Source organism: Procambarus clarkii, chromosome 18 (assembly GCF_040958095.1).
Source record: "Procambarus clarkii isolate CNS0578487 chromosome 18, FALCON_Pclarkii_2.0, whole genome shotgun sequence".
NCBI classification, from domain to species: domain Eukaryota; kingdom Metazoa; phylum Arthropoda; class Malacostraca; order Decapoda; family Cambaridae; genus Procambarus; species Procambarus clarkii.
In genome coordinates, this window is record NC_091167.1 from 31,913,625 (window position 1) to 31,938,776 (window position 25,152).

General features: G+C 43.4%; 2 protein-coding genes across 5 annotated transcripts in view; both read left to right on the top strand.

The window, feature by feature from the left end:
• LOC123754384 (uncharacterized) overlaps positions 1–25,152 on the top strand; it is a 106,827-nt gene that overhangs the window by 75,144 nt on the left and 6,531 nt on the right. For all 4 annotated transcript variants that reach the window (XM_045736750.2, XM_069326471.1, XM_045736751.2 and 1 more), the window contains 4 exons: positions 18,552–18,651; positions 20,328–20,404; positions 22,630–22,829; positions 24,185–24,319. In XM_045736750.2, the coding sequence (XP_045592706.2) occupies positions 18,588–18,651; positions 20,328–20,404; positions 22,630–22,829; positions 24,185–24,319 (476 nt within the window). In that variant the 5' untranslated portion in view covers positions 18,552–18,587. The remainder of the gene's footprint in view (positions 1–18,551; positions 18,652–20,327; positions 20,405–22,629; positions 22,830–24,184; positions 24,320–25,152) is intronic.
• On the top strand, positions 9,933–10,259 carry LOC138366058 (uncharacterized). Its single transcript, XM_069326785.1, has one exon. The coding sequence runs from the start codon at positions 9,933–9,935 to the stop codon at positions 10,257–10,259; it is 327 nt and encodes a 108-aa protein (XP_069182886.1).

A 25,152-nucleotide genomic window follows, 5' to 3' on the forward strand; every position in this document is an offset into this window, starting at 1 on the left:
TATTATTATTAAAATGTATTTTAACTACCGAGTTTCACGCAGTAAAGAAAAATTAACGTAAAATTGCATTAAATTTACGCCAGAAGCGAGTGTTCTTGCAAGATTGTGTGTGGTAGTCTGTCAGTCTGTGTGTGTGGTAGTCTGTCAGTCTGTGTGTGTGGTAGTCTGTCAGTCTGTGTGTGTGGTAGTCTGTCAGTCTGTGTGTGTGGTAGTCTGTCAGTCTGTGTGTGGTAGTCTGTCAGTCTGTGTGTGGGTAGTCTGTCAGTCTGTGTGTGTGGTAGTCTGTCAGTCTGTGTGTGAGGTAGTCTGTCAGTCTGTGTGTGTGGTAGTCTGTCAGTCTGTGTGTGTGGTAGTCATGTCAGTCTGTGTGTTTGGTAGTCTTTCAGTCTGTGTGTGTGGTAGTCTGTCAGTCTGTGTGTTTGGTAGTCTGTCAGTCTGTGTGTGTGGTAGTCTGTCAGTCTGTGTGTGTGGTAGTCTCTCAGTCTGTGTGTGTGGTAGTCTGTCAGTCTGTGTGTGTGGTAGTCTGTCAGTCTGTGTGTGTGGTAGTCTGTCAGTCTGTGTGTGTGGTAGTCTGTCAGTCTGTGTGTGTGGTAGTCTGTCAGTCTGTGTGTTTGGTAGTCTGTCAGTCTGTGTGTGTGGTAGTCTGTCAGTCTGTGTGTGTGGTAGTCTGTCAGTCTGTGTGTGTGGTAGTCTGTCAGTCTGTGTGTGTGGTAGTCTGTCAGTCTGTGTGTGGTAGTCTGTCAGTCTGTGTGTGGTAGTCTGTCAGCCTGTGTGTGGTAGTCTGTCAGTCTGTGTGTGGTAGTCTGTCAGCCTGTGTGTGGTAGTCTGTCAGTCTGTGTGTGGTAGTCTGTCAGCCTGTGTGTGGTAGTCTGTGTGTGGTAGTCTGTCAGTCTGTGTGTGTGGTAGTCTCTCAGTCTGTGTGTGTGGTAGTCTGTCAGTCTGTGTGTGTGGTAGTCTGTCAGTCTGTGTGTGTGGTAGTCTGTCAGTCTGTGTGTGTGGTAGTCTCTCAGTCTGTGTGTGGTAGTCTGTCAGTCTGTGTGTGGTAGTCTGTCAGTCTGTGTGTGGTAGTCTGTCAGCCTGTGTGTGGTAGTCTGTCAGTCTGTGTGTGGTAGTCTGTCAGTCTGTGTGTGGTAGTCTGTCAGCCTGTGTGTGGTAGTCTGTCAGTCTGTGTGTGGTAGTCTGTCAGTCTGTGTGTGGTAGTCTGTCAGTCTGTGTGTGGTAGTTTGTCAGTCTGTGTTTGAGGTAGTCTGTGTGTGGTAGTCTGTCAGTCTGTGTTTGGTAGTCTGTCAGTCTGTGTGTGGTAGTCTGTTAGTCCACAGTTGGGGGCCTGACAGCTGAGTGAACAGCGCTTGGGATTCGTAGTCCTAAGGTTCCGGGTTCGATCCCCGGTGGAGGCGGAAATAAATGGGCAAAATTTCTTTCACCATGATGCGCCTGTTCACCTAGCAGTATATAGGAGCGTGGGTGTTAGACAGCTGCTACGGGCTGCTTCCTGGGGGTGTGTAACAAAAAGGAGGCCTGGACAAGGACCGGGCCGCGGGGACGCTAAGCTCCGAAATCATCTCCACTAACTGGTGAATCCGACACTTATACCGGCCCGTCTCCGCTACAAATCAATAATAATTTATCTCCTAGCGGATACAATGGCTCTCTACCCCATAAGAACTAAACGTGAACTCAAGATTCAGGATTCCGAAATACTGGAAGGTCCGGATACTGTATACCTCACTGGAAGGTCCGGATACTGTATACCTCACTGGAAGGTCCGGATACTGTATACCTCACTGGAAGGTCCGGATACTGTATACCTCACTGGAAGGTCCGGATACTGTATACCTCACTGGAAGGTCCGGATACTGTATACCTCACTGGAAGGTCCGGATACTGTATACCTCACTGGAAGGTCCGGATACTGTATACCTCACTGGAAGGTCCGGATACTGTATACCAGTGAGGTGAGGTATACAGTATGCGGACCAGTGAGGTATACTCACTGGGTCTTGCTGGTCTGCAAAAATGTGCTTCCTGATAACAAGCTGTCGTGTCAAGACTGTGGGTTACTAATCCTAATTCTCACGCTCCGCGGACGAGATACACATCCAGTCATAAATGTGGTCTTTCCAGTTCCCTCCGTATACTGTGTAGTTGTAGGAGAGAAAAAGTTCATTAACTGACTTGGCTATCATTACCAACAGACACAGGATTTTGTTTTTTATAATATTTACAGAGACAGAACTTCATTTAATATAAGTCTATCTGGTAACTTGTAACACAGTATGAATAGTAGACCTTACAAGTTATCAACATATCCATGAACTTCAAACCTGGCCTCGCTAGGATGTTAATAAATTTCAATGACCTGGTTCATCCCTTCGCTATAAACATGCTATGTTAAGTTAAATGTAGCAAAATTACTCGACAATTGTTATAAGGAGAAATTCTCAATCAAAATTTTCACTCCCAGAACTCTAGCCTTACTCTCCGAAATGAGTCAAGAGACATTATAAACGTTTTTCTATATTTCAGAATAGCGAGCATATGGAATGCGTAAACTCCATACACTGCTTTAAATGTAATATTACATAGCTCTAGAGACATATATATATACCGGTCGATTAAGGCTCGACTTGAGAGGCGGGGCCCAAGAGCAGCAGCCCACCCGCCCTCTCCTGCTTCGCAAGTATAACTAGGTGACAAGAACCCATGTCTTCCTCCTTCCATCCCTTGGTGAATCTCACCATCCCTTCCTCATTTCATCCCTCCCTCCCTCCCCGCCTCTCCCTGCCTCTCTCTCTCTCTCTCTCTCTCTCTCTCTCTCTCTCTCTCTCTCTCTCTCTCTCTCTCTCTCTCTCTCTCTCTCTCTCTCTCTCTCTCTCTCTCTCTCCTCCCTCCTTGCTTCCCTCACCAAGTCAGAGTGTTCACCCTTAATGTAATTTATCTCTGCTTCTGCCCCTCTTAAAACAATCCTCTTGCCCGGGACGCTCCAGATGTTGCTGGTGGCTGGATAACGCCCGAGATGATGACTGTAAACGCAAATTAAGGTCTTGGAAAAAGAAGACAGTGCAATACACTGCATGAATTCATAAATGATAAAAATAAGAAAAAGATCAATATTTTCTTTTGACCATACCTACGGGTAAGGCACACAAATACATAAAAACACATCATTCTATATACACACAAGATTGTATACACACAGCAGTATAGGGGAATCCAAGGAAGCCTGTAGGCAGTGTGTTTGAGGGAAGCCAGAGCTTCACACTCCACACCTGACCATAAAGACGGGGTTGTGTGTGATCCGTAAACAGCAAATGAGAACCAAACATTCTTACTGGGCGTGGTAGACTGTGATTTGTTGACTCACCGAGGGACCTGTGGCTCAAATCGAGAGCCAGTACCATCTTGAGGTTACCTTGAGATGATTTCGGGGCTTATTTTTTTTTAGTGTCCCCGCGGCCCGGTCCTCGACCAGGCCTCCACCCCCAGGAAACAGCCCGTGACAGCTGACTAACACCCAGGTACCTATTTTACTGTTAGGTAACAGGGGCATAAGGTGAAAGAAACTCTACCCATTGTTTCTCGCCGGCGCCTGGGATCGAACCCAGGATCACAAGTCCAGCATGCTGTCCGCTCGGCCGACCGGCTTTCCTGGGCACAGTCGCTAGCAAAGATGTCCCGCGGGCGCTTCAGTGACGCAACGAATTCGTCCAGTCCATAGCTGAACCGCCCACTCTAACCAGGCCAGTGCAATACATGTAACAGGACAGTTGTTCACTACATTCACCACTTGCCAAATATCCGGGGGGGGGGGGGGGGGGATGCAACACGTTCCACACCTCCAGCAATGCTGCACTGCCACCACAGAACTTGTTGCCGTATGCTTACCATTCAATTATATCCTGTTGTTGTTTTTCTCGCGTCCATTTGGGTGATGTATGAGAGTAACATGGGAAAAAGAAGCGTAAGTACTGGTTGGTTGGATAATTAGTCCACATATAACCTGACCAACACATAAGAAATGAAATGCAAGTGACAGCGTTTCGGTTCAGTCAATGAATGCTGTTACTAATTAGACTGAGTGCAAAATTAGTGAACCCTGTGATCAGCTTACTTGTAAGTCTCACAATTCTGCCATGTGCAGTAACACGAGGACTTCTCAAGGATATTGTTCTGTGAAAAAATACACATTTACTTGTGTTTTGATGTCTATACTTGTATTATATATATATATATATATATATATATATATATATATATATATATATATATATATATATATATATATATATATATATATATATATATATATATATATATATATATATATGCATCCTTTAGCAGATTTAACAGATGCTGAAATACAAATTTACATGTTGATGTGGCTGGTACATTAGTAATTTTATTTCCAAACACTCGTGTCCAGCGAGATCCCATATTTTCCTTTTTGTCTAATAGTGTCTATTAACAAAACCTTCATCTTACGTATGTAGTATAAATGAACTGTTGTTAACGTGACATCAAATCTTTCATTGAAACCCCCAATGTCCACTACAATTATACCATTGTTCCTCTATTTACCAAATCTTATTAACACTCTATAAATTCTGATGCTGACCGCATTCACTCCAGAAAAAAATGTAATTATTATCCTATCGGTTTCCAATGTTCCCACAGCAACTCCGTTGATTAAGAACAAGATTAGAGTAGTGCTCGGAGAGCTGTACAATAGCCAGCAACAGGCTTCATTATCCCGGCCGAGCTCCACCACTCGGCTTCCCTCTGCCACAGTGATGAAAAATCTTTCTTTGTTTAAGATGCTGTGCCTGGTCGAGGGATTCTTGTGCATTCTATTTACCCGCATCTCGCTGCTCTAACTTGGACTAATATGTAATTCGCTTCAGTGACGTTTAGACAGTCTTAGCGTTGCAGGCTTGTAACAAAATTAAACATCGTTCAATAGTCATTATCGGCCTTCAAGATGGTCTTAATTGGCCTAATAGTTGAGTCATTTATCATTCTCCTCCATACCCATCCCGTGGGCGGTGGTGGAAAGGGTTACAAAGGCACATAATGGGGTTCAGGAACTGAACCCCATACTTCATTTAGTTCAGCAAGCAACAATGTTTTGGCGCTAGTTACCCAATATGCCAACGGCGACATGATCACAGCATATAAGATACAGAGGTAAGTTAACAAAGTTGACAGAGGCTTTCTTCTCAAAGTGAGAGACAAGTAAATAGATGGAAGCTGGAAGCAAGATGAGCCAGAGATGTAAGAAACCACTTGTATGCAGCCAGAGTGGTAATCAAGGCAAATGAGCTTGAGGCAGAAGTGATGAAAAAAACATTTATTCACATTTATTCGCAAGTACGACAAAGAACTGACATTCACCAGGTGCAATATAGCTATGAGGCGGAGCTCCTGAGCTAGAGCTCGCTCCCTGGATACAACCAGGTAAGCACACAAACACGGCCCAACCGCGCGAGGCAATTTCTTAACTAAAAAGAACTGATAGCGTCAACAAAGGTTCTCACACTGTTTTTTTTTCTTCCTAAACAATGTAGGCAAAAAAAAAAAAAAATACGTCTCCCGGAGAGAGAGGAATTCAATTAAATGTCGTGTTGCTGCAGTGGAAGAGATTCTGTTCCGGTCATTCTGGTTGCTGGATGAACCGGTCTCTCTCCTGCGCTATGCGGATACTTTTAACCTACCAGCTCACACACACACACACACACACACACACACACACACACACACACACACACACACACACACACACACACACACACACACACACACACACACGCACACACACACACACACGAAGTGAAGTGATGTGGTGGAGGCTGACTCCATACACAGTTTCAAGTGTAGATATGATAGAGCCCAATAGGCTCAGGAACCTGTACACCTGTTGATTGACGGATGAGAGGCGGGACCAAAGAGCCAGAGCTCAAGCCCCGCAAGCACAATTAGGTGAGTACACACACCTAGAAACTGACACCTACACGTGGGGAGCAAAATTAGTGGAAGTTGTAGAAATAAACTTCTTAACACAGCAAGTAAAGGAGGACACAAGTGAAAGGCGAGGAGATACACCAAGCCTCCTGAACCTGATCTTCGCCCAGAATGAGAAAGATACTGAGAACTTGGAGCGTGAAATACCACTAGGAATATGTGACCATTGTGTACTGGTATTTGACTACATGATCGAACGTTACACAGTGCACCTATGACAAGGAGTCTGGGAAGGGAGAGTAGACTATGAAAAGGGAGACTATATGTAAGTAAGAGAGTATCTGGGAAGTGTGCAATGGAAGGAGGAACTTAGAGGGAAGACGGTTCAGGAAATGATGGACTTAGTCAGACTGAGGGGCAGAGGCATTAGTGAGAGTCATACCAACATTTATAGAAACAAGCAAGAAGGAAGTTGACCAGACCACACACTAGAAGGTGAAGGGACGACGACGTTTCGGTCCGTCCAGGATCATTCTCAAGTCGATTGAAAATGGTCGGCAAGCAAGAGGGAATATAATAACCCGAGGTTCAATAGACCAGGAAACGAAAGCAAAAATTTAGAGAGATTGGGAGAAATACAGAGTGCCAAGGATAGAAGAAAACCGGAATAGATGCAATAGGGCCAAGAATGAATACATAAATATAAGATTGGCAGAAAGAAACTATGAACGTTATATATTGCTTCCAAAGCAGATAAATAACCAACACCCCTGCATAGCTATATGACGGAAAATGACAGAGAATGATTAAGTGCTGCTGCAGCCCAGTTGCTGGAAGAAGGCAAATGTGGTGCCAATCTTTAAGACAGGAGATAGAGAATAGACACTTAACTACAGACCAGTGTCACTCATAAACATCCATTTGCAAAGTACTTGAAAGAATAATAAGTTCTAGACTAGCTGCACACCTAGAAAGAATTAGGTTTATAGGCAAACATCAACACAGCTCTATGGAAGGGAAATCATCCCTGACCAACCTCCTGGAGGTTTACAACATAACGAAAATAAAAGACAGAGAAGGCTGGGCAGAATACATAGTGAATACATAGTCACATAACTGAAAAAAAATGTTCTTCTGAGGGGTGAAGGACTCTGCTGAGACCCCGAGAGGTTCTCTTGAGCGGTGAGGGGGGGTTCCTCTAAGGGGTGAGGAGTGAGGAATCCCCTGAGGAGTGAATGTTTTTCTTGAGACAGTGAGGGGTTTTCCTGAGAAGTAAAGGGGTTCACCTGAAGAAAAAAGTTTAGATAAGAGCGGTTCACCTAGGTGAATAGGGTTCATCTGATGGAAGAGGGAGTCACATTAGAGTCGTTTACCTGATAATAGATAGATTCCCTTAATGTTATAATAGCTAATCTAAAATTAGAAGGGGTTCCTTTAAGGATAAAAGGGGTGTCCACCTGAGAATAAAAGGGGGTCAACCTGAGGATAAAAAGCATGTCCACTTAAGGGGAGATCAATTCATCTAAGAGTAGAAGGAGTTCACTTAGGAATGTCATTCACCAGAAACTTCAGGGATCCACTTGAGGTCAGTGTCCTTCACCCGTGATTAGACAGGTTTATGTGTGTGATTAAGAGTTCGCCTGAGTTCTGAGGGTTTCATTTGATTGCATAAGAACAATCCCCCCCCCCTTGAGTGAGGGGGGGGGAACTCTCCCGAGAGAAGTTGGACTCATCTGAGAGTGGAGGGATTCGCCTGAGGGTATGGGGGGTATATTACAATAAATTGGTTTTCCTGACGATAGAAGTGTTCATACGACAGTAGAGGATCGCAGTTGAGAATAAATGGGTTCACCTGATAAAAGAATGGTTCACCTGAGGGTAAAATGGTACGCTTGAGAAAGAGTGGTTCCCATTACTGAAGTTGAATTCACCTTAAAGTAGAGGGTTTCGTCTGAGAGTATTGGAGTTTACACTATATTAGAGTAGTTCACCTTAGAGTATGAGGGTTCACATTACTGCAGAGGAGGGGTTTCACCTGTGGGTTTAGGGATTTGCTTTTCATCAGAAAGATTCACCTGAGTCCAAGGTGCCACAGACTAAGGAAAACACAAAGGCTGAAAGATATTGTATATATGTGGAGAACAGTATGCGTTGCCCAAGGTAAACCAGGTTAGAGAAATATCTTACTCATCTGGTTTCTAACTTAAAGGGAAGGGTACCTACATTGTTTACTGGCGAGAGGAAAATATTGCCTGCAACAGTATCTAAAGACTGGAGAAAGGTGACTGTATCAACATTCCCACGTATAGGAAAGATGCCCTTTAGTCCAAAGCTTAGGTGATGAAAAACGTGTCTCCACTACTATCCCAGGCGAGGAAAAATATACCCAAAAGCACTTAGTTGGAGAGAGAAGCCTCTATTATCATCCCAGGTGACGGGAATATGACCCTACCATCATACAAGGTAAGGAAAGCATTCCAGGTTAAGGGAAGAATCCTCTACCAGCATCCCTGATGAAGGTAAAATGTCTGTGAGCATAACATGAAATGCAAAAACCTCCACTAAATTCTCGGTGAGAGGTAAGTACCTCTACCATCATCCCATATGCAAAAAAGTTATCTCCATCAAAATCCCGAGTAGATTGGAATATACCACTCGCATCATTCGAGATAATAGAGAGATGTCTCTTCAAACATCGTCCCAAGTAATGGGAAAGATGCAGGTTTCAATATCCACGACAGATTTACGGTATAATCCCTAGAATGGAAATTGTATAATCCAACATACAATACTAGGTAAAATGTTTTATTTTGTATTTTTCTTGCTTGCAAAACTTTTGTAACCGGTTTGACACACCACCACCACCAGCTGGTAGAAGAATTCAATGCAATCGACATTGTGAATCTCATATAGTTATTAGGTCAGGAAAAATGTTATATTATATATATATATATATATATATATATATATATATATATATATATATATATATATATATATATATATATATATATATATATATATATTATATATATAAATTATATATATATATATATATATATATATTATATTATATTATATATATATATATATTATATTATATTATATATATATATATATATATATATATATATATATATATATATATATATATATATATATATATATATATATATATATATATATACATATATACATGAGTTTTTTATTGATGTTGTTATAAATACCATCATACGCAACAAACATACATTACGACATACATATCCCATCGTGGGAGGGGCTGATTATACCTGGGGTGAAATCATAGTTCCTCCGTATAGTGTTCATAATACACAGTCACCAGTATAATGTTCATAATACACATTCATCAGTATAGTGTTCATAATACACAGTCACCAGTATAATGTTTATAATACACAGTCACCAGTATAGTGTTCATAATACACATTCATCAGTATAGTGTTCATAATACACAGTCACCAGTATAGTGTTCATAATACACAGTCACCAGTATAGTGTTCATAATACACAGTCACCAGTATAGTGTTCATAATACACAGTCATCAGTATATAGTGTTCACAATACAAGATATACAATCAGTCCATATCTTTCGAAGCCTCACTTTCTAACTTTGGTTCCTATGCACATGTCCTTATAGTAACGCTAAATACCTAATTTGCATAATATGATAAAATCTATGGGGTTGTTAGTGCAATTATGTACTTTACAGTACATTCCATATTCGTCTTCTTGTCCAACCACTTGGGCTGGGCGATAGAGCGACGGTCTCGCTTCATGCAGGTCGGCGTTCAATCCCCGATCGTCCACAAGTGGTTGGGTGCCATTCCTTCCCCCCCCCCTCCCGTTCCGTTAAAAATCCTTATCTTGACCCCTTAAGAGAGCTATATAGTCGGAATGGCTTGGCACTTTTCTCTAATAGTTCCCTTCCTTCCCGTGTGTCTCGGTTCTACCTATGTACGTCTCGGTTCTACCTATGTACGTCTTGATTCTACCTTTGTACGTCTTGGTTCTACCTATGTACGTCTTGGTTCTACCTATGTACGTCTCGGTTCTACCTATGTACGTCTCGGTTCTACCTATGTACGTCTTGGTTCTACCTATGTACGTCTCGGTTCTACCTATGTACGTCTTGGTTCTACCAATGTACGTCTTGGTTCTATCAATGTACGTCTCGGTTCTACCTATGTACGTCTTGGTTCTACCCATGTACGTCTTGGTTCTACCTATGTACGCCTTGGTTCTACCTACGCACGTCTGGGTTCTACCTATGTACGTCTAGGTTCTACCTATGTACATCTTGGTTCTACCTATGTACATCTTGGGTTCTACCTATGTACGTCTAGGTTCTAATTATGTACGTCACGGTTCTACCTATGTACGTCTCGGCTAATGAGTATACTCTTGCCAGCTCGTGAAAATCGATTCAAATTGCTAATACTATAATTTCCCGACCTACGTCTGTTGTGTGTCGTCCATAGATTACATACTTCACTTGTGATAGTTGGACACTCTACACGTCTAGTCCAAAGACAGCTGTGAACCCGGACGCGCTCGAAGATCAGAACACGAACGCACTCAAATACCTCACATCTGCTTCATAAGTCATATAGGGCATTCCGTCCCGGTACTTAAACTCTGACCGTTTCATTATGTGATGAAGCAGACGAGGAGAAACCAGGAGACGTCTGCCTTACTGAACTAAACCAGGAGACGTCTGCCTTACTAAACTAAACCAGGAGACGTCTGCCTTACCAAACTAAACCAGGAGACGTCTGCCTTACTAAACTAAACCAGGAGACGTCTGCCTTACCAAACTAAACCTGGAGACGTCTGCCTTACTAAACTAAACCTGGAGACGTCTGCCTTACCAAACTAAACCAGGAGATGTCTGCCTTACTAAACTAAACCAGGAGACGTCTGCCTTACTAAACTAAACCAGGAGACGTCTGCCTTACTAAACTAAACCAGGAGACGTCTGCCTTACTAAACTAAACCAGGAGACGTCTGCCTTACTAAACCAAACCAGGAGACGTCTGCCTTACCAAACTAAACCAGGAGACGTCTGCCTTACCAAACCAAACCAGGAGACGTCTGCCTTACCAAACTAAACCAGGAGACGTCTGCCTTACCAAACTAAACCAGGAGACGTCTGCCTTACCAAACTAAACCAGGAGACGTCTGCCTTACCAAACCAAACCAGGAGACGTCTGCCTTACCAAACCCAACAACGCAGACGAGAGAAACAATATTTCCCCTCGGCACTCTGGCTGATTGGAAAATATTGTACAAGCATCTTCACGAAAATGCTGTAGAAACCTTACATTTACATCCCAGATCAGCCCAGAAGAACAGAGTATCACCGAGAAGTCCAAAAGAAGAGGGAGAAAGATACTCAGGTGAGAGAGGGGTGTGTACATACCTGCCTCGCTAACAGAACGAGGGGGAAGTTTCTGAGCAAGGGACGCGGCTTCTACCTCTCCCCTTACCCTCTCCCCTCACAACCCCACCCCTCCCCCTCCATCAGTTAAAGGGGACGGCCCACGGTTAAAGAGGATGGTCCACCCGTTGATACGAGAGATCAAAACTAGGTCCAACGAGACAGGCACTCCAGGTAGTGGGACAGGCACTCTAGGTGGTGAGGCAGGTACTCCAGGTAGTGAGACAGGGCACTCCAGGTAGTGAGACAGGGCACTCCAGGTAGTGAGACAGGGCACTCCAGGTAGTGAGACAGACACTCCAGGGAGTGAGACAGGCACTCCAGGGAGTGGGACAGGCACTCCAGGTAGTGGGACAGGGCACTGCAGGTAGTGAGACAGACACTCCAGGTAGTGAGACAGGCACTCTAGGTAGTGAGACAGGCACTCCAGGTAGTGAGACAGGGCACTCCAGGTAGTGAGACAGGGCACTCCAGGTAGTGGGAAAGGGCACTGCAGGTAGTGAGACAGACACTCCAGGTAGTGAGACAGGCACTCTAGGTAGTGAGACAGGCACTCCAGGTAGTGAGACAGGGCACTCCAGGGAGTGAGACAGGCACTCCAGGGAGTGAGACAGGCACTCCAGGTAGTGAGATAGGCACTCCAGGTAGTGAGATAGGCACTCCAGGTAGTGAGACAGGCACTCCTGGTAGTGAGACAGGCACTCCAGGTAGTGAGACAGGGCACTCCAGGTAGTGAGACAGGCACTCCAGGTAGTGGGACAGGCACTCCAAGTAGTGAGACAGATTCCTCAGCTACCATACCAGCTACGGAACCAGACGAGGAAGGAGGAGGATGAGGATTAGGATTAGTAGGAAGAGGATTAGGAGGAGGAGGATGGGAGTGTTATCTTGAGGTTATCTTGAGATGATTTCGGGGCTTTTTAGTGTCCCCGCGGCCCGGTCCTCGACCAGGCCTCCACCCCCAGGAAGCAGCCCGTGACAGCTGACTAACACCTAGGTACCTATTTACTGCTAGGTAACAGGGGCATAGAGTGAAAGAAACTCTGCCCATTGTTTCTCGCCGGCGCCTGGGATCGAACCCAGGACCACAGGATCACAAGTCCAGCGTGCTGTCCGCTCGGCCGACCGGCTCAGGCTCAAGAAACGACTCGCTTATCCGTAGCTAATAAAACAAAACAAAACAAAAATCAGATATGTGGTTGCATAGATCTACAGCTCAATATCCAGTTCTCTGTTTTGAGTCGCAGGGAGACTCACTTATATTTAGAAACTCAAAAAAAAAAAAATCTCTCCGTGCCTGAAGTTGCTTTTATGTATTTGTTCACGTGGTAGTTGTGGACGACCGTTCATGTCCAGGCATTCAGGAAATATGCATATTTTCTCTTTTTCTCTTTTCTTCTCCACTCCCAATTGGAAAACTCGAAAACTGATGGTTTTTAGATAATGGAAAAAAAAATTCCTATCGCTATTCGGATTTTGAAGGGAGCTACAGATACTTTTTTATATTATAGGGATACAAGCCATTACTTATTAAGCATTAAGCAACATAACCGACGCTGCTAGAGAATTTAGCATTCATAGCATTCATCAGTGATATCTGAATACTGATCATCAACATAGCCTAAGCTATTCTATCCTTTTGAGGTGTATTTCATTACCTCAATAAACTTAGTTGAGCTTGAACTTGATCATCGATACCACCAAGATTCAGATAGCGGTCGTCCATATCAGTATTTATCCAAAGTTTTCCTTAATCTAAACTTCTCTAGGTTATATTCATTGTTTCGATTCCTGTTTTGTATTGATATATATAAAACCTTATTTATATCCCTTTCGTTTTACGCTTTGATCACTTTATGTATTTCAATTTTGTGACAGCAAACTCTTCGTCTTTCTAGACAATGTAAATTTTGTTTTTGTTTTTTATCTACTTATGTGTAAACTATATATTCTTTGATGTTTGTATGTGTAATATTATGCACCTGCAAAGGGATGTTGTTATCTTGTCTGTATATCGAGTTCTTTGGAACTTGACAGTCCCCAAGGGGAGCCGGTCGGCCGAGCGGACTGCACGCTGGATTTGTGATCCTGTGGTCCTGGGTTCGATCCCAGGCGCCGGCGAGAAACAATGGGCAGAGTTTCTTTCACCCTATGCCCCTGTTACCTAGCAGTAAAATAGGTACCTGGGTGTTTGTCAGCTGTCACGGGCTGCTTCCTGGGGGTGGAGGCCTGGTCGAGGACCGGGCCGCGGGGACACTAAAAAGCCCCGAAATCATCTCAAGATAACCTCAAGAAGTGGGCCTGAGAAGGCTTAGATGACAATCACCTTTTTCAAAGGGGGGTTTATTTCCTAAGCATAAGCGAGAGTTTTTCATAAGCAAGTTGGCAGTTTTCTTACTCTTAATAATATATTATTAGTTTAATCTTCGTCGGTAAGGGGTCACATTTCTATCAATAATATTTTTTCTGGGACAATCTGTCCCGTTTTGTGGGCCGGGGAGAAGAAGTTCCTGTAGATTTTAATAATAGGGACCGGTAATGCACTGTATATTTATATCTGGAGGGTGCAAAGGCTTTGTTAAAGATATAGAATGTCACAATATTTCCAACTATCAATTGGTCGAAATATTCTGGATTTTTTTTTTGTTAGAAAATGTTGTGACCACGAGGGAACCTTAGTAAACCATGTTTTGTGTTCAGTATTCGTTTTGTTTCTCAAGATTATTATTATTACTTGCGATTACCGATTCAAAAATTTTTCCTGCAATAGACATTAAGCGAATCGAACGCAAGTGGTCTACATTTGCAACCCTCCACGACTCCAGTATTCTGCTCGAAGTAATGATTTGTTGAATGTGCTACACAAGGGCTCACTAAACTCTTCTTTACATTCTTGAAGCACTCAGGCATATATTAAATTTTTTCTCGAGTAAATACAGACACAAAGTACTTATTTAAAATGCCACCCATTTATTTGTCTCTGTTTTCAATTTTCCATTCTTCTCCTTAATCTTTGTTTGAAATACATGAAAAGATAAATCTTTAGAATTTGCGTTTGCCTTCCCTGCTTTACCCCGAGAAAGTAAAATTATTGTGAGCGTCGATGTCGTCAGTCTCCTATTCCATCCTCTGTAGTTCAGTGATGCTTTTATGCGAATCTTATCAATATCTACCCCAAGAGAGAGGCTCCGAAGAGGATAATGTCTGCAGGATTGATTATGTGAACTCCGTGTAAGATTGTTTTTACTCCACTTATCATGTTTGAGTAGGAAATGGCTTCTAAACATCTGGAAGGGTTTATGGTGATGCCTAGATTTGTTTTCTCTGCTCCAGAATTTTCCTGATATCCTACAAGAGCAAGTCTAGAGAAAGCCGTCGTCCAAGAGCCAGATATTGAAATCGCTAGGCAGACTTTTAGTTACTTCTTTAATGGTTAGTCAGAAAAGGAGAAATTGTAATGGACATCTTTGCAAGGTAATCTTTGTCGGACACATTCACGTGAGTTGACTTCGTGTTCGCCAAACAGGAACATCAAACAGCCACTGCAGCGTGATAACAGCTTGATCATATTCTTTTGGTCTGAGATGTTGGTGATGTACGGTCGAACTGATTGGGCAGCAGCTTCACATACTTAAAACATAAAACAATTTCACCTTAGGGGGATCCCAAAATAAACCTGACATGGTTTCGATAAGATGATCGCTTCTTAACTGACTTTTTTTTTCCCCTGGCAGCCTTATCAACCAGGCTTTGGAAGACCCAGCACAGAGAGAGAGGCTTCATGACCTGAGAGTGGTATATCGTATTATATTTTATCAGGAATAAGACATGAAGACACATTGTGTAAGTACGGTTCGATTCCCGGAGTGATTTTATATTTATACATGTAAGAGCTTTCTCTTAGACAATATGGCATCGAGTCTCCTGGTCCAAGCTAAGGCGGTGCTAACTTTATCTCTCACTAAAGTTAAGCACGGGAAGTGTGTGTCAAAAATGGCAGGAAAGTTAGTCTCTCTCTCTCTCTCTCTCTCTCTCTCTCTCTCTCTCTCTCTCTCTCTCTCTCTCTCTCTCTCTCTCTCTCTCTCTCTCTCTCTCTCTCTCTCTCTTAATAAACTTGGTATTAGATACGTAGACGATGAGTGACAATAACATATCACGACCAAACCACACATCAGAAAATGAAGAAACGACGACATTTCGGTCGGTCGTGTAATAGAAGAGAGGAAGGGCACAGGCAAATAAGTAAGGTAAGAGAATGAGATAAGAGGTGAGGAACAGGTAAGAGAAAAATAAGATGAACAAATGACAGAGCTCGGTATATATCTTGAAGGAGTCTGAATGCATTTTCTGCAACACAGAAGGAAAGTGACCAGTCAATATGCATTTTGCTATCCCCACACCATACATATCCTACATAATATTTATACAGATACTTTCCTCTATGATAACTTCTAATGATAGCTCCACATTTGGCTATCAGTTATAAAGTTTCTTTCGCAAAAAGATAAGCCAGCCAGTAACGCAGCCAACCTTATCTTTACTCACTCAGAACTCGTCTCAAATTCATCTGAACTCGTCTGGGTTCACCTTAACTTGAACCGGAATGCTACAGATAATTGCAAACTAAAAATAAAGTTTAAAATAACAAAATAACTAAATAAAGTATGAAAATTGTAGCTTAAAAACAAAGAGTAACTTAAAAATAACGATGATGACTGTAACTATGCAACCAAAACAAGCAACACAAACCTCTCTTCCACCCTCCGGAACACAGAGCAACATTTTCACTTTCCACATTTTACAGACAAAAGAGCGCAACACAGCATGAATATTCAGAAATATTTTGAGGTCATAGAGAAAGTGTTTCACCAGGTGGGAGAGGAGAGACGCGTTGTGGTCATAAGGAGTGTGTGTGTGTGCGCCTCCTGGTGGCGATGGTGGTGATGTTGTGGTATTTGATTCTCTTTCAATTTCTTGTAAATGTTGTTTTATGCCATAGTGATAAGTTTGGCGTCCTAAATGATGTTCAATGATGATGTTCTTCGTTTTTGTGTGGCTCGAAGCTTGCCTCGAAGGCTTTCCATCAACATAATACCGTACTAAGTGTATTAACAGGAGCACCTCTCTATACTCACGGTTCTTCGAGCAATCTTGCGGGATATGCCGAAGGCTTGCACCACCCAGGAGCTCTTTCTGTGCCTTTTTTGCTGGTTGATGGGTTGGAAGTTGGACCCCCCATTGGGGGTCTTGCTTGATCAAGGTCGGCGTTCAATCCCCGACCGTCCAAGTGGTTGGGCACCATTCCTTCCCCCCGTCCCATCCTAAATCCTTACCCCTGACCCCTTCCCAGTGCTATATAGTCGTAATGGATTGGCGCTTCCTCCTCACAATTCTCTTCCCTTCTCCGTTTTGTATTTTCACTCTTACTATAACACTTTGCTTCCTTCCCAGACGGTAAGCCTTCACCCAATCATAGTCACACCAGCATGCCACACCAGCCTGCCACACTAGCCTGCCACACTAGCCTGCTTTTTCTAGTGTTGATCTCTTGACGTGGTTTGAATAGCAAGTTTCGAGAGAAAGATTATTTTCTAATGAACAAATCCACAAGGGCCGTGACGAGGATTCGAACCTGAGTCCGGGAGCATCCCAGACACTGCCTTAATTAAGATGATTTTCTAATTCTACACTGGGGCTGTCGGACATCAGAAAGCCTTCCTTCGTTACATTTCTCTTCAACTTCTTGCTGTTCTTCATACCCTTTCCTCTTCCACCTCCTCTTTAGCTTCTTCTCCTCTACCAACTGCACTTCTTCATCTTCCCCAAGTTCCCCCCCCCTCCCTAACCCTCCAGAGCAAGAAAGCTGTATGCGCTCTTCCATGGTAGCCCGTAAGTACCTCGGACACAGAGGTCAGTGTTGGCCACCACAACTACCTTAAAGTTTTCACTGCTCGCTAAGATTTACAGCCTGTGGGATGCAACAAGTTCAGTGGGGGAGGTTTTACTGGTTGTTGCGTAAAGAGATTTTTTTGGGGGGGATTTTAATTTCCGTCTCTGTCTTGTTTGCTCCACCTAAAATTATCTTCTTTCTTGAACCACCGCAATCCCCCCCTCTCCTCTCTCTCTCTCTCTCTCTCTCTCTCTCTCTCTCTCTCTCTCTCTCTCTCTCTCTCTCTCTCTCTCTCTCTCTCTCTCTCTCTCTCTCTCCCTCTCTCTCCCTCTGTCTCCCTCTCTCTCCCTCTCTCTCCCTCTCTCTCCCTCTCTCTCTCTCTCTCTCTACCTCCTTCTCACACTCTTTCGTAGTTTATTTAAACTAAGACTAGGGTTTAGTCATAAGAAACATAAGTTTCTTATGAAACTACAACAGTTTTTCGACGTCTGTATTCTCTGCTGGTTTGTGTTCGTCATTGCCCACCTGTTTGTCATTCTAAAATTTATTGTAACATCCATGTAATATGAGATAATACTGTAATGAATTTGTTAGTGTTGTATCTTCAATCTGAGACTGAATGGAGCCAGAATTAGCGACAAAAAATATCTTCGCCCTTATGGTACGTGGACAATTGAGCTATTTTAAATGCGAACCTATTTTAGTTACCTCTGCTTTAATATATCGTAAAAATGACAGTGGCCGATTATTATATGTTGCCGCACAATACGATAAAACATTTGACTGTGATTGTTTAATTAGTGTATATTAATAAATGCTGCAGCCATAGCGAGTTGTGTACTTACAGTGCATTTAACGAACTCCAAACTGACTGTTGCAGTTACGGTGTGCTTACCGTAACTTACTGAGAAGTTACGTAGTTACGGTGGACTTTTTCGAGCCACAGACAAATGGGTTAGCTACAGTGTGCTTATCGAGCCACAGAGAAATTTGGTAGTGACAGTGTACTTACAGACCTTCCTGTGTTTAAGTAAACTTAAGAATTCTTACACTCTTTTAAGTTAATATTCATTGACAGCAATATTGTACCATTATATACTTACATGTATGCCACTTTTAATTGTTCTTTTTATCTTTGTCTGAATGAATTTTGTCTTTTTAATTCATTCTCTTTGTCTCCGGGCCGACGACCCCTCTCGGCTGTGCCTCAGGCATCTATATAACAACTACTTTTTCTTCAACAGAATCGCAAGCGATGGTGACGTAGGTATCACGTGACTATGGCTGTGACGTCACTTCCTAATGGAAATACTACTGTGATTCATCCTTCTATCCTCATGGGAGGTAAGACTTAGTTTAAGTATATAATGATTTAAATTTACACGTGTATAATATGGATATATATATAGGGGGCACCTCTGGCTGTGTGTAGGGACCCTCAATCATCGAAGAAGAGGATATGCAGCACCCGGGGGAGCCATGTCGGGCTCTCACGTGCACTGACACACATATTGTCTTCCCTTCTCCACCCTCCCTGCCATTAACCAACAACCCTATCCTTCACCTCATTCCTTACCTTTACTACCAATCTCTCTACACCTTATTTTCCCTTCATCACTGTAACCATCGTCACTACAACAATAAAAAATAAAACTACATAAGACACACTAACACTTAATCATCACGTTGAAAATAATTTGCCGGATGATGCTCGGTGAGGCTAGAGTCTGCATTTAACGGAATTGAGAATTATTGTCATTTTACATTTCATGCAAGGGAATTGACTCCGACCCGCCTATGACCATCCCAGACCAAAGACCAGTTACCATGCAAAGTTTGGTGATGCTAGCCCCAGGCGTCTGGCCTCCAACTTCGAACAGACCGAAAGATAAACATTCTCTTTAATATAGATATTCAGGATATCACTAAACATGTCACCTTGAATTACAATAATTTTCACTGTGGTTTTCTAGCATATTTATGTCATACCATAAGAGCTGCACTTGCCTAGCAAACCCTAATTTTTTCATATTTAATAGTATACAAATTTATTTTATATGAGTTTTTCATTGTGATACATCTTGAGGTTATCTTGAGATGATTTCGGGGCTTTTAGTGTCCCCGCGGCCCGGTCCTCGACCAGGCCTCCACCCCCAGGAAGCAGCCCGTGACAGCTGACTAACACCCAGGTACCTATTTTACTGCTAGGTAACAGGGGCATAGGGTGAAAGAAACTCTGCCCATTGTTTCTCGCCGGCGCCTGGGATTGAACCCAGGACCACAGGATCACAAGCCCAGCGTGCTGTCCGCTCGGCCGACCGGCTACATATGATAAGGATTACCTTTGAGAGAAGCGGTGTTCTCAACGTGGCATGGCCGTTGGTATCTGACTAAATAATGACGATTACTTTATTTAAGTTAGGCAATACTGAGGAATAGTCGGCTTATTTAGAATAGATAAAGTTGGCAAGTTAGTTTTGGTTCAAAATATAAACAATGTTTATCGTAATGAGGTAATGAGGTTTCAGTGGGAAAGTTCAGTCGATCGACGACGGCTTAATTTGGGCTACATGGACAAAGGAGGGGGAGGGAAGGGTCGATTGGGCACGGATCCAAGGCATTATCAAGGTAATTAGACTCGTACGGAGTAGTGATATTATTAAGGCTGAATTGCCGAATAAACCGAACTCTCTCAATAATGATTTTTTCATTAAATTTTTCTTATGCATTTAAGTGCTTTATTAAATGCATCCTTAAATGCATAAGAAAAATTGATCGAAAAAAATCATTATACAGAAAATTCGGTTTATTCGGTAACTCAGCCTAAATATCACGACTCCGTACGAGTCTAATTACCTTGATAATGCCTTGGATCCGTGCCCAATCGACCCTTCCCTCCCCCTCCTTTGCCCCTGTAGCCCAAATTAAGCCGTCGTCGATCGACTGAACTTTCCACCGAGCCTCATTACCTGAGTGTTGCCCTCCAGGTGCTGTAGTAACTCCTCCTCCTCCTTCCTCAGACTCCACGACGGTGGTGTCTCCCACCTCCACAGACGGTGAGGCTCTCAGACGTCTGGAGAAGGAACGCGAACTGGAGGTAAGTGTCTGAAGGGGCAAGTGTACTCGTCTAGTTGTGGGTAGCGGGGGGGGGGGGGGGGGAGGGGTTTTTGAGCTTCGGTTCTTTGGTCCCGCCTCTCAACTGTCAGTCAACTGGTGTACAGGGTTCCTGAGCCTATTGGGCTCTATCATATTTACATTTAAAACTGTGTATGGAGTCAGCCTCCACCACATCACTGCCTAGTCCATTCCATCCGTGCATTAATGTGTGTGTGTGTGTGTGTGTGTGTGTGTGTGTGTGTGTGTGTGTGTGTGTGTGTGTGTGTTTGTGTGTGTTATGTGTGTGTGTGTGTGTGTGTGTGTGTGTGTGTGTGTGTGTGTGTGTGTGTGTGTGTGTGTGTGTGTGTGTGTGTGTGTGCGTGTGCGTGTGCGTGCACTCACCTAGCAATATTTTGCTAACATTGATCCCTGCGAAGCGAGGACTAGCCCTCATGCCTCGCCAATGAGTCTTGTTGTACTCGTTTCATTTAGTTTTTAACTTTACATAAAAAATATTCGAACACCATTAAACTTTTATTATAAAATATTTAATATCTGAGGAAATTTTATAATGAAGTTAATAATTGGGACTATGATAACGTTTAACAATTGGCAGAATTACTATCTTCTGAAAGAATTGTTAGTCTGCAAGAGATAAGTGAATAATTAATTGTTTGATTAAATTGTTAAATTATTAGAAAGTAAGCACATGTAACTTAAAAGTGTTTTTAGATATAAATTTTATTAGAGCAATTAGTGACATCTAATATATTTACTTTTGTTTGAGGGGGAAATCATAGATTGAAAATTAGATTAACAATAATCACAATGCTATTATTCTTAATATATTACAATGTTAATTATTTTTATTATGTTTATTATTATTAATATATTATGTTTATTATTATATTATATTATGTCTATTATTATTATTAAGTTTTTTACTATTACATTATTAAATAATTACTCAAAACAGTGAGCAGAATAACATCATTCTTGCAATCAGAGGGACACAATAAATACGATTCCATCAGCTAGCGAATACCTGGAAAACTTTCTATATATAGGCAACGATGCTTCACAATGTCGTTTCAATTTTTCATGGGAACAGTGTTTAATTACACCAAACTGTTACAGAGCCTCACTTCAAAATTCACATTATAAAAGGGAAGTAATAACTAATGAAATTCACATTATAAAAGGGAAGTAATAACTAATGAAATTCACATTGCAAAATGAAATTCACATTAGCATGAACATAATTAATATGTCATGATACTGAACGTGGGTGATCCTGGTACAGTGGCGTCACTCTGATGTAACGCAATACAGCGCGTCCCCCCTAATGTTTCCCAACGTCATGTTGTTGTTCTTATAGATTCAGCTACTCGGAAGTTCCAAGTAGCACGGGCTATGGTGAGCCCGTAACATACCTGGCACAGGAGCGGGGCAAGTAGCACGGGCTATGGCGAGCCCGTAGTGGACTTACCTGGCACAAGAGCGGTACTGTGCTTTTTCCAACGTCAAGAAAACGGTCAATTTAAAGTGTCGTCTAATCTACCAGAGGACCCAAAACAGAAAACGGGACAGTACGTCATTTTCGCCAGCAGCTTACATTTTATAGTACGACGATTTTTTTGGCCTTGTATAACGCATAGGTGCGAAATGCGCCGCTCTTCGTAAGAGGACAGACAGGTTGCGCACTCAGCACTTGATCATGAATGACCGTGAGGTCGGAACGCGGAGAACAGCTTGTGTGTCTGGTGCCTAAAAATACATGAAGTTAATACTTTCAAATATGTCTCAGGCCAACCCTGTGTAGTTTGTTTAAAAGAGATTGTTGGGAACAATATACCGACTATAAAAATGATGCTTACAGCGTGCTGTACCAGCCATCGAACCCGCACAGTGGCATAACCAAAGCAATCTATGATATTCCCTCTCTTTCCTAACTCCTCTCTTAATAAACTTATCAGATGTTGTTTTCACCTATGTATCGACCTTCCTTACCTGTTCGACAAGACCTTTATTCTACAATCGACGTATTGTAAGTAGACTCTTGTTTAGCCAAGATAGCGACCCTAATACGGAATTTAAGAAGAGCCTTAAAGTCTCCTCCGGAAAATTGTTTCAACGATTAATGAACTACTGCCAACCTAACCCGCAAAATCAAATCATTTCTTAGATTCCAATATCTACTCAAGTCTAACTAACTCTTTTCGACAGGAGTTCTACTCAACTTACGACGTGTGGACGGGGATCCGAACCGCCGTTACGCTAGCCCTCTTCTTCATCTTCACCGTCACCCTCATCCTGTACAAGAGCAAGTGCAAGCCGCGGCGCAAGTACGAGCTCTACCCGAGCCTCGAGGACATGCCCGACCGGCCCCTCGACTACTACGACTACTGGTGCCCCAGCCCTGTCAGGTCAGTGTTAAGATAGCAGGTCTTGGAGGGATGACTGCTTGGCTAGTGGGAGTATTACACAGGGGCTTCGGGGCGTCCCTCGACTACTGGTGCTCCAGCCCCGTCAGGTCAGTGTTAAGATAGCAGGTCTTGGAGGGATGACTGCTTGGCTAGTGGGAGTATTACACAGGGACTTCGGGGCGTCCCTCGACTACTGGTGCTCCAACCCTGTCAGGTCAGTGTTAAGATAGCAGGTCTTGGAGGGATGACTGCTTGGCTAGTGGGAGTATTACACAGGGGCTTCGGGGCGTTCAGTGCCCCGGCCCCGTCAGGTCAGTGTTAAGATAGCAGGTCTTGGAGGGATGACTGCTTGGCTAGTGGGAGTATTACACAGGGACTTCGGGGCGTCCCATCTACTCGGACTGTTCGGTGGTTAAACGGCGACTTCGCTTCATGCGTGCTTTGCGTTCGATTCCCAATGTTATCCTCATGTACCAATTCCTTATCTATCCACTTATTCCTATCAAGTGCTGAAAAAGCCATCCTTGCTTAGTGCTTTTAATCCTCAAAAATTGCCTTAGGGACTTAAGGGAGATAGACAGTTGATAAGACGCTTGAGGCAAGAAACAGAAGACGGGACTGATAGATCCTAGAGAGACATTATAAGGATGTGATGGCCGGTTACCGGAAGTGATACACCAAACCTGCGGTTGACCACATTAAGGATGCCTAAAATACTCAACCATTTCAGAAGAAGCACAAAGATGTGCTGAGGAGATAAAGAGAGAGTTCTAGGCTATTAAGTGCCTCAAGGCGACTTGGAGTGTGTTAAGATGATCAAATGTGTGATAGGACGACCATGATCGAGTGTTTTTGGGTGTGTTGAGATGATCAGGAATGTAATGGGGCGATCAGGAGTGTCTTGGAGGTGATCAGGAGTGTCTTGGGTGATCAGGAGTGTGTTGGACTGATCAGGAGTGAGCTGGACTGATCAGGAGTGTGTTGGACTGATCAGGAGTGTGTTGGACTGATCAGAAGTGTGTTGGACTGATCAGGAGTACGATGAAGTGACCACAAGAAGCGAAGCCAGGCCCGGTACCGACAAGTCCAAGTGGCATGAACTGTTAAACTGGATAAGCAACTGTGCTCTTGGAGAGAAAGCAGGAAATAGAGGTTATTTGTCGTGTTATTTGGCATAATTAACACAGTACCAGCTGTAATGAACACAGTACTGTGTTGGCCATCAACATAGTACTGGGTTGTGTTGAGCACTGTGCTCTGGACACTAAGTGTGGTGCCAGAGATGCAGTGTGACCTCAGTGCCTTGCTCTAACACGCCCACTGGTCCTTCCCACCTTTCCTTTCTCTTCCCTCAGCCAGGAGAGGTTGCAGAAGGTGAACGGTATGGACACCTTGGGTCGCTGCTACAACGGTAGAGGAGAGACGGGATCAGCGCCTCTTCCGATCCACCGATCCGTTGGTTCCTACTCCAGCCTCAACAACTCCTTCAGGTGAGTCCTGGGGGGTAGGCGAGTCCTGGGAGTAGGTGAGTTTTGGGGTAGGTGAGTTCTAGGGTAGGTGAGTTCTGTGGTCGGTGAGTCCTGGGGTAGGTGAGTCCTGTGGTCGGTGAGTCCTGGGGTAGGTGAGTTCTAGGGTAGGTGAGTCCTGGGAGTAGGCGAGTCCTAGGGTAGGCGAGTCCTGGGGGTAGGTGAGTTTTGGGGTAGGCAAGTCCTGTGGTAGGTGAGTTCTGGGGGGTAGGTGAGTCCTGGGGGGTAGGTGAGTCCTGTGGTAGGTGAGTTCTAGGGTAGGTGAGTCCTGGGAGTAGGCGAGTCCTAGGGTAGGTAAGTTCTGGGGAGTAGGTGAATCCCGCAGTAGGTGAATCCCCAGAGCGTGTTAGCCTGTGGGTGGGTCGTAGGACTATTAAGTCGTAAGGACAATTGTCCTCGGGCTGAAATTCAGTAGCAAGACCCTAAGTTGTTAGCATATTTTGGTTGTTAGTTCCTGTCTGGCTAGTTACCGCTAGTCCTGGTACTGGCTAATTAACCAAGTTCTGGGAATGGCTGGTTCAGCAAATACTGCCACAGGCTAGTTAACCCAGTGGTAGGTAAAGGTTGTTTCCTAGGTCATATGTTTAATCAGGTGCGGGGGTAATACTAACTCGGTCTTGAGTTAACTCGGGGTCATGATAGTTAACGCTGTAATAATTAAGTCATGCGAGTTTACTGTGCCAAGTACGAGGTCATACTTGTTAGTCAGATCCTTGGAAAGGTTGGACTGCAGGACACGAGCCACCAGTTTGCTAGTGACTCAGGTCACATTAGGTTATTAAGGACTACTGATAATT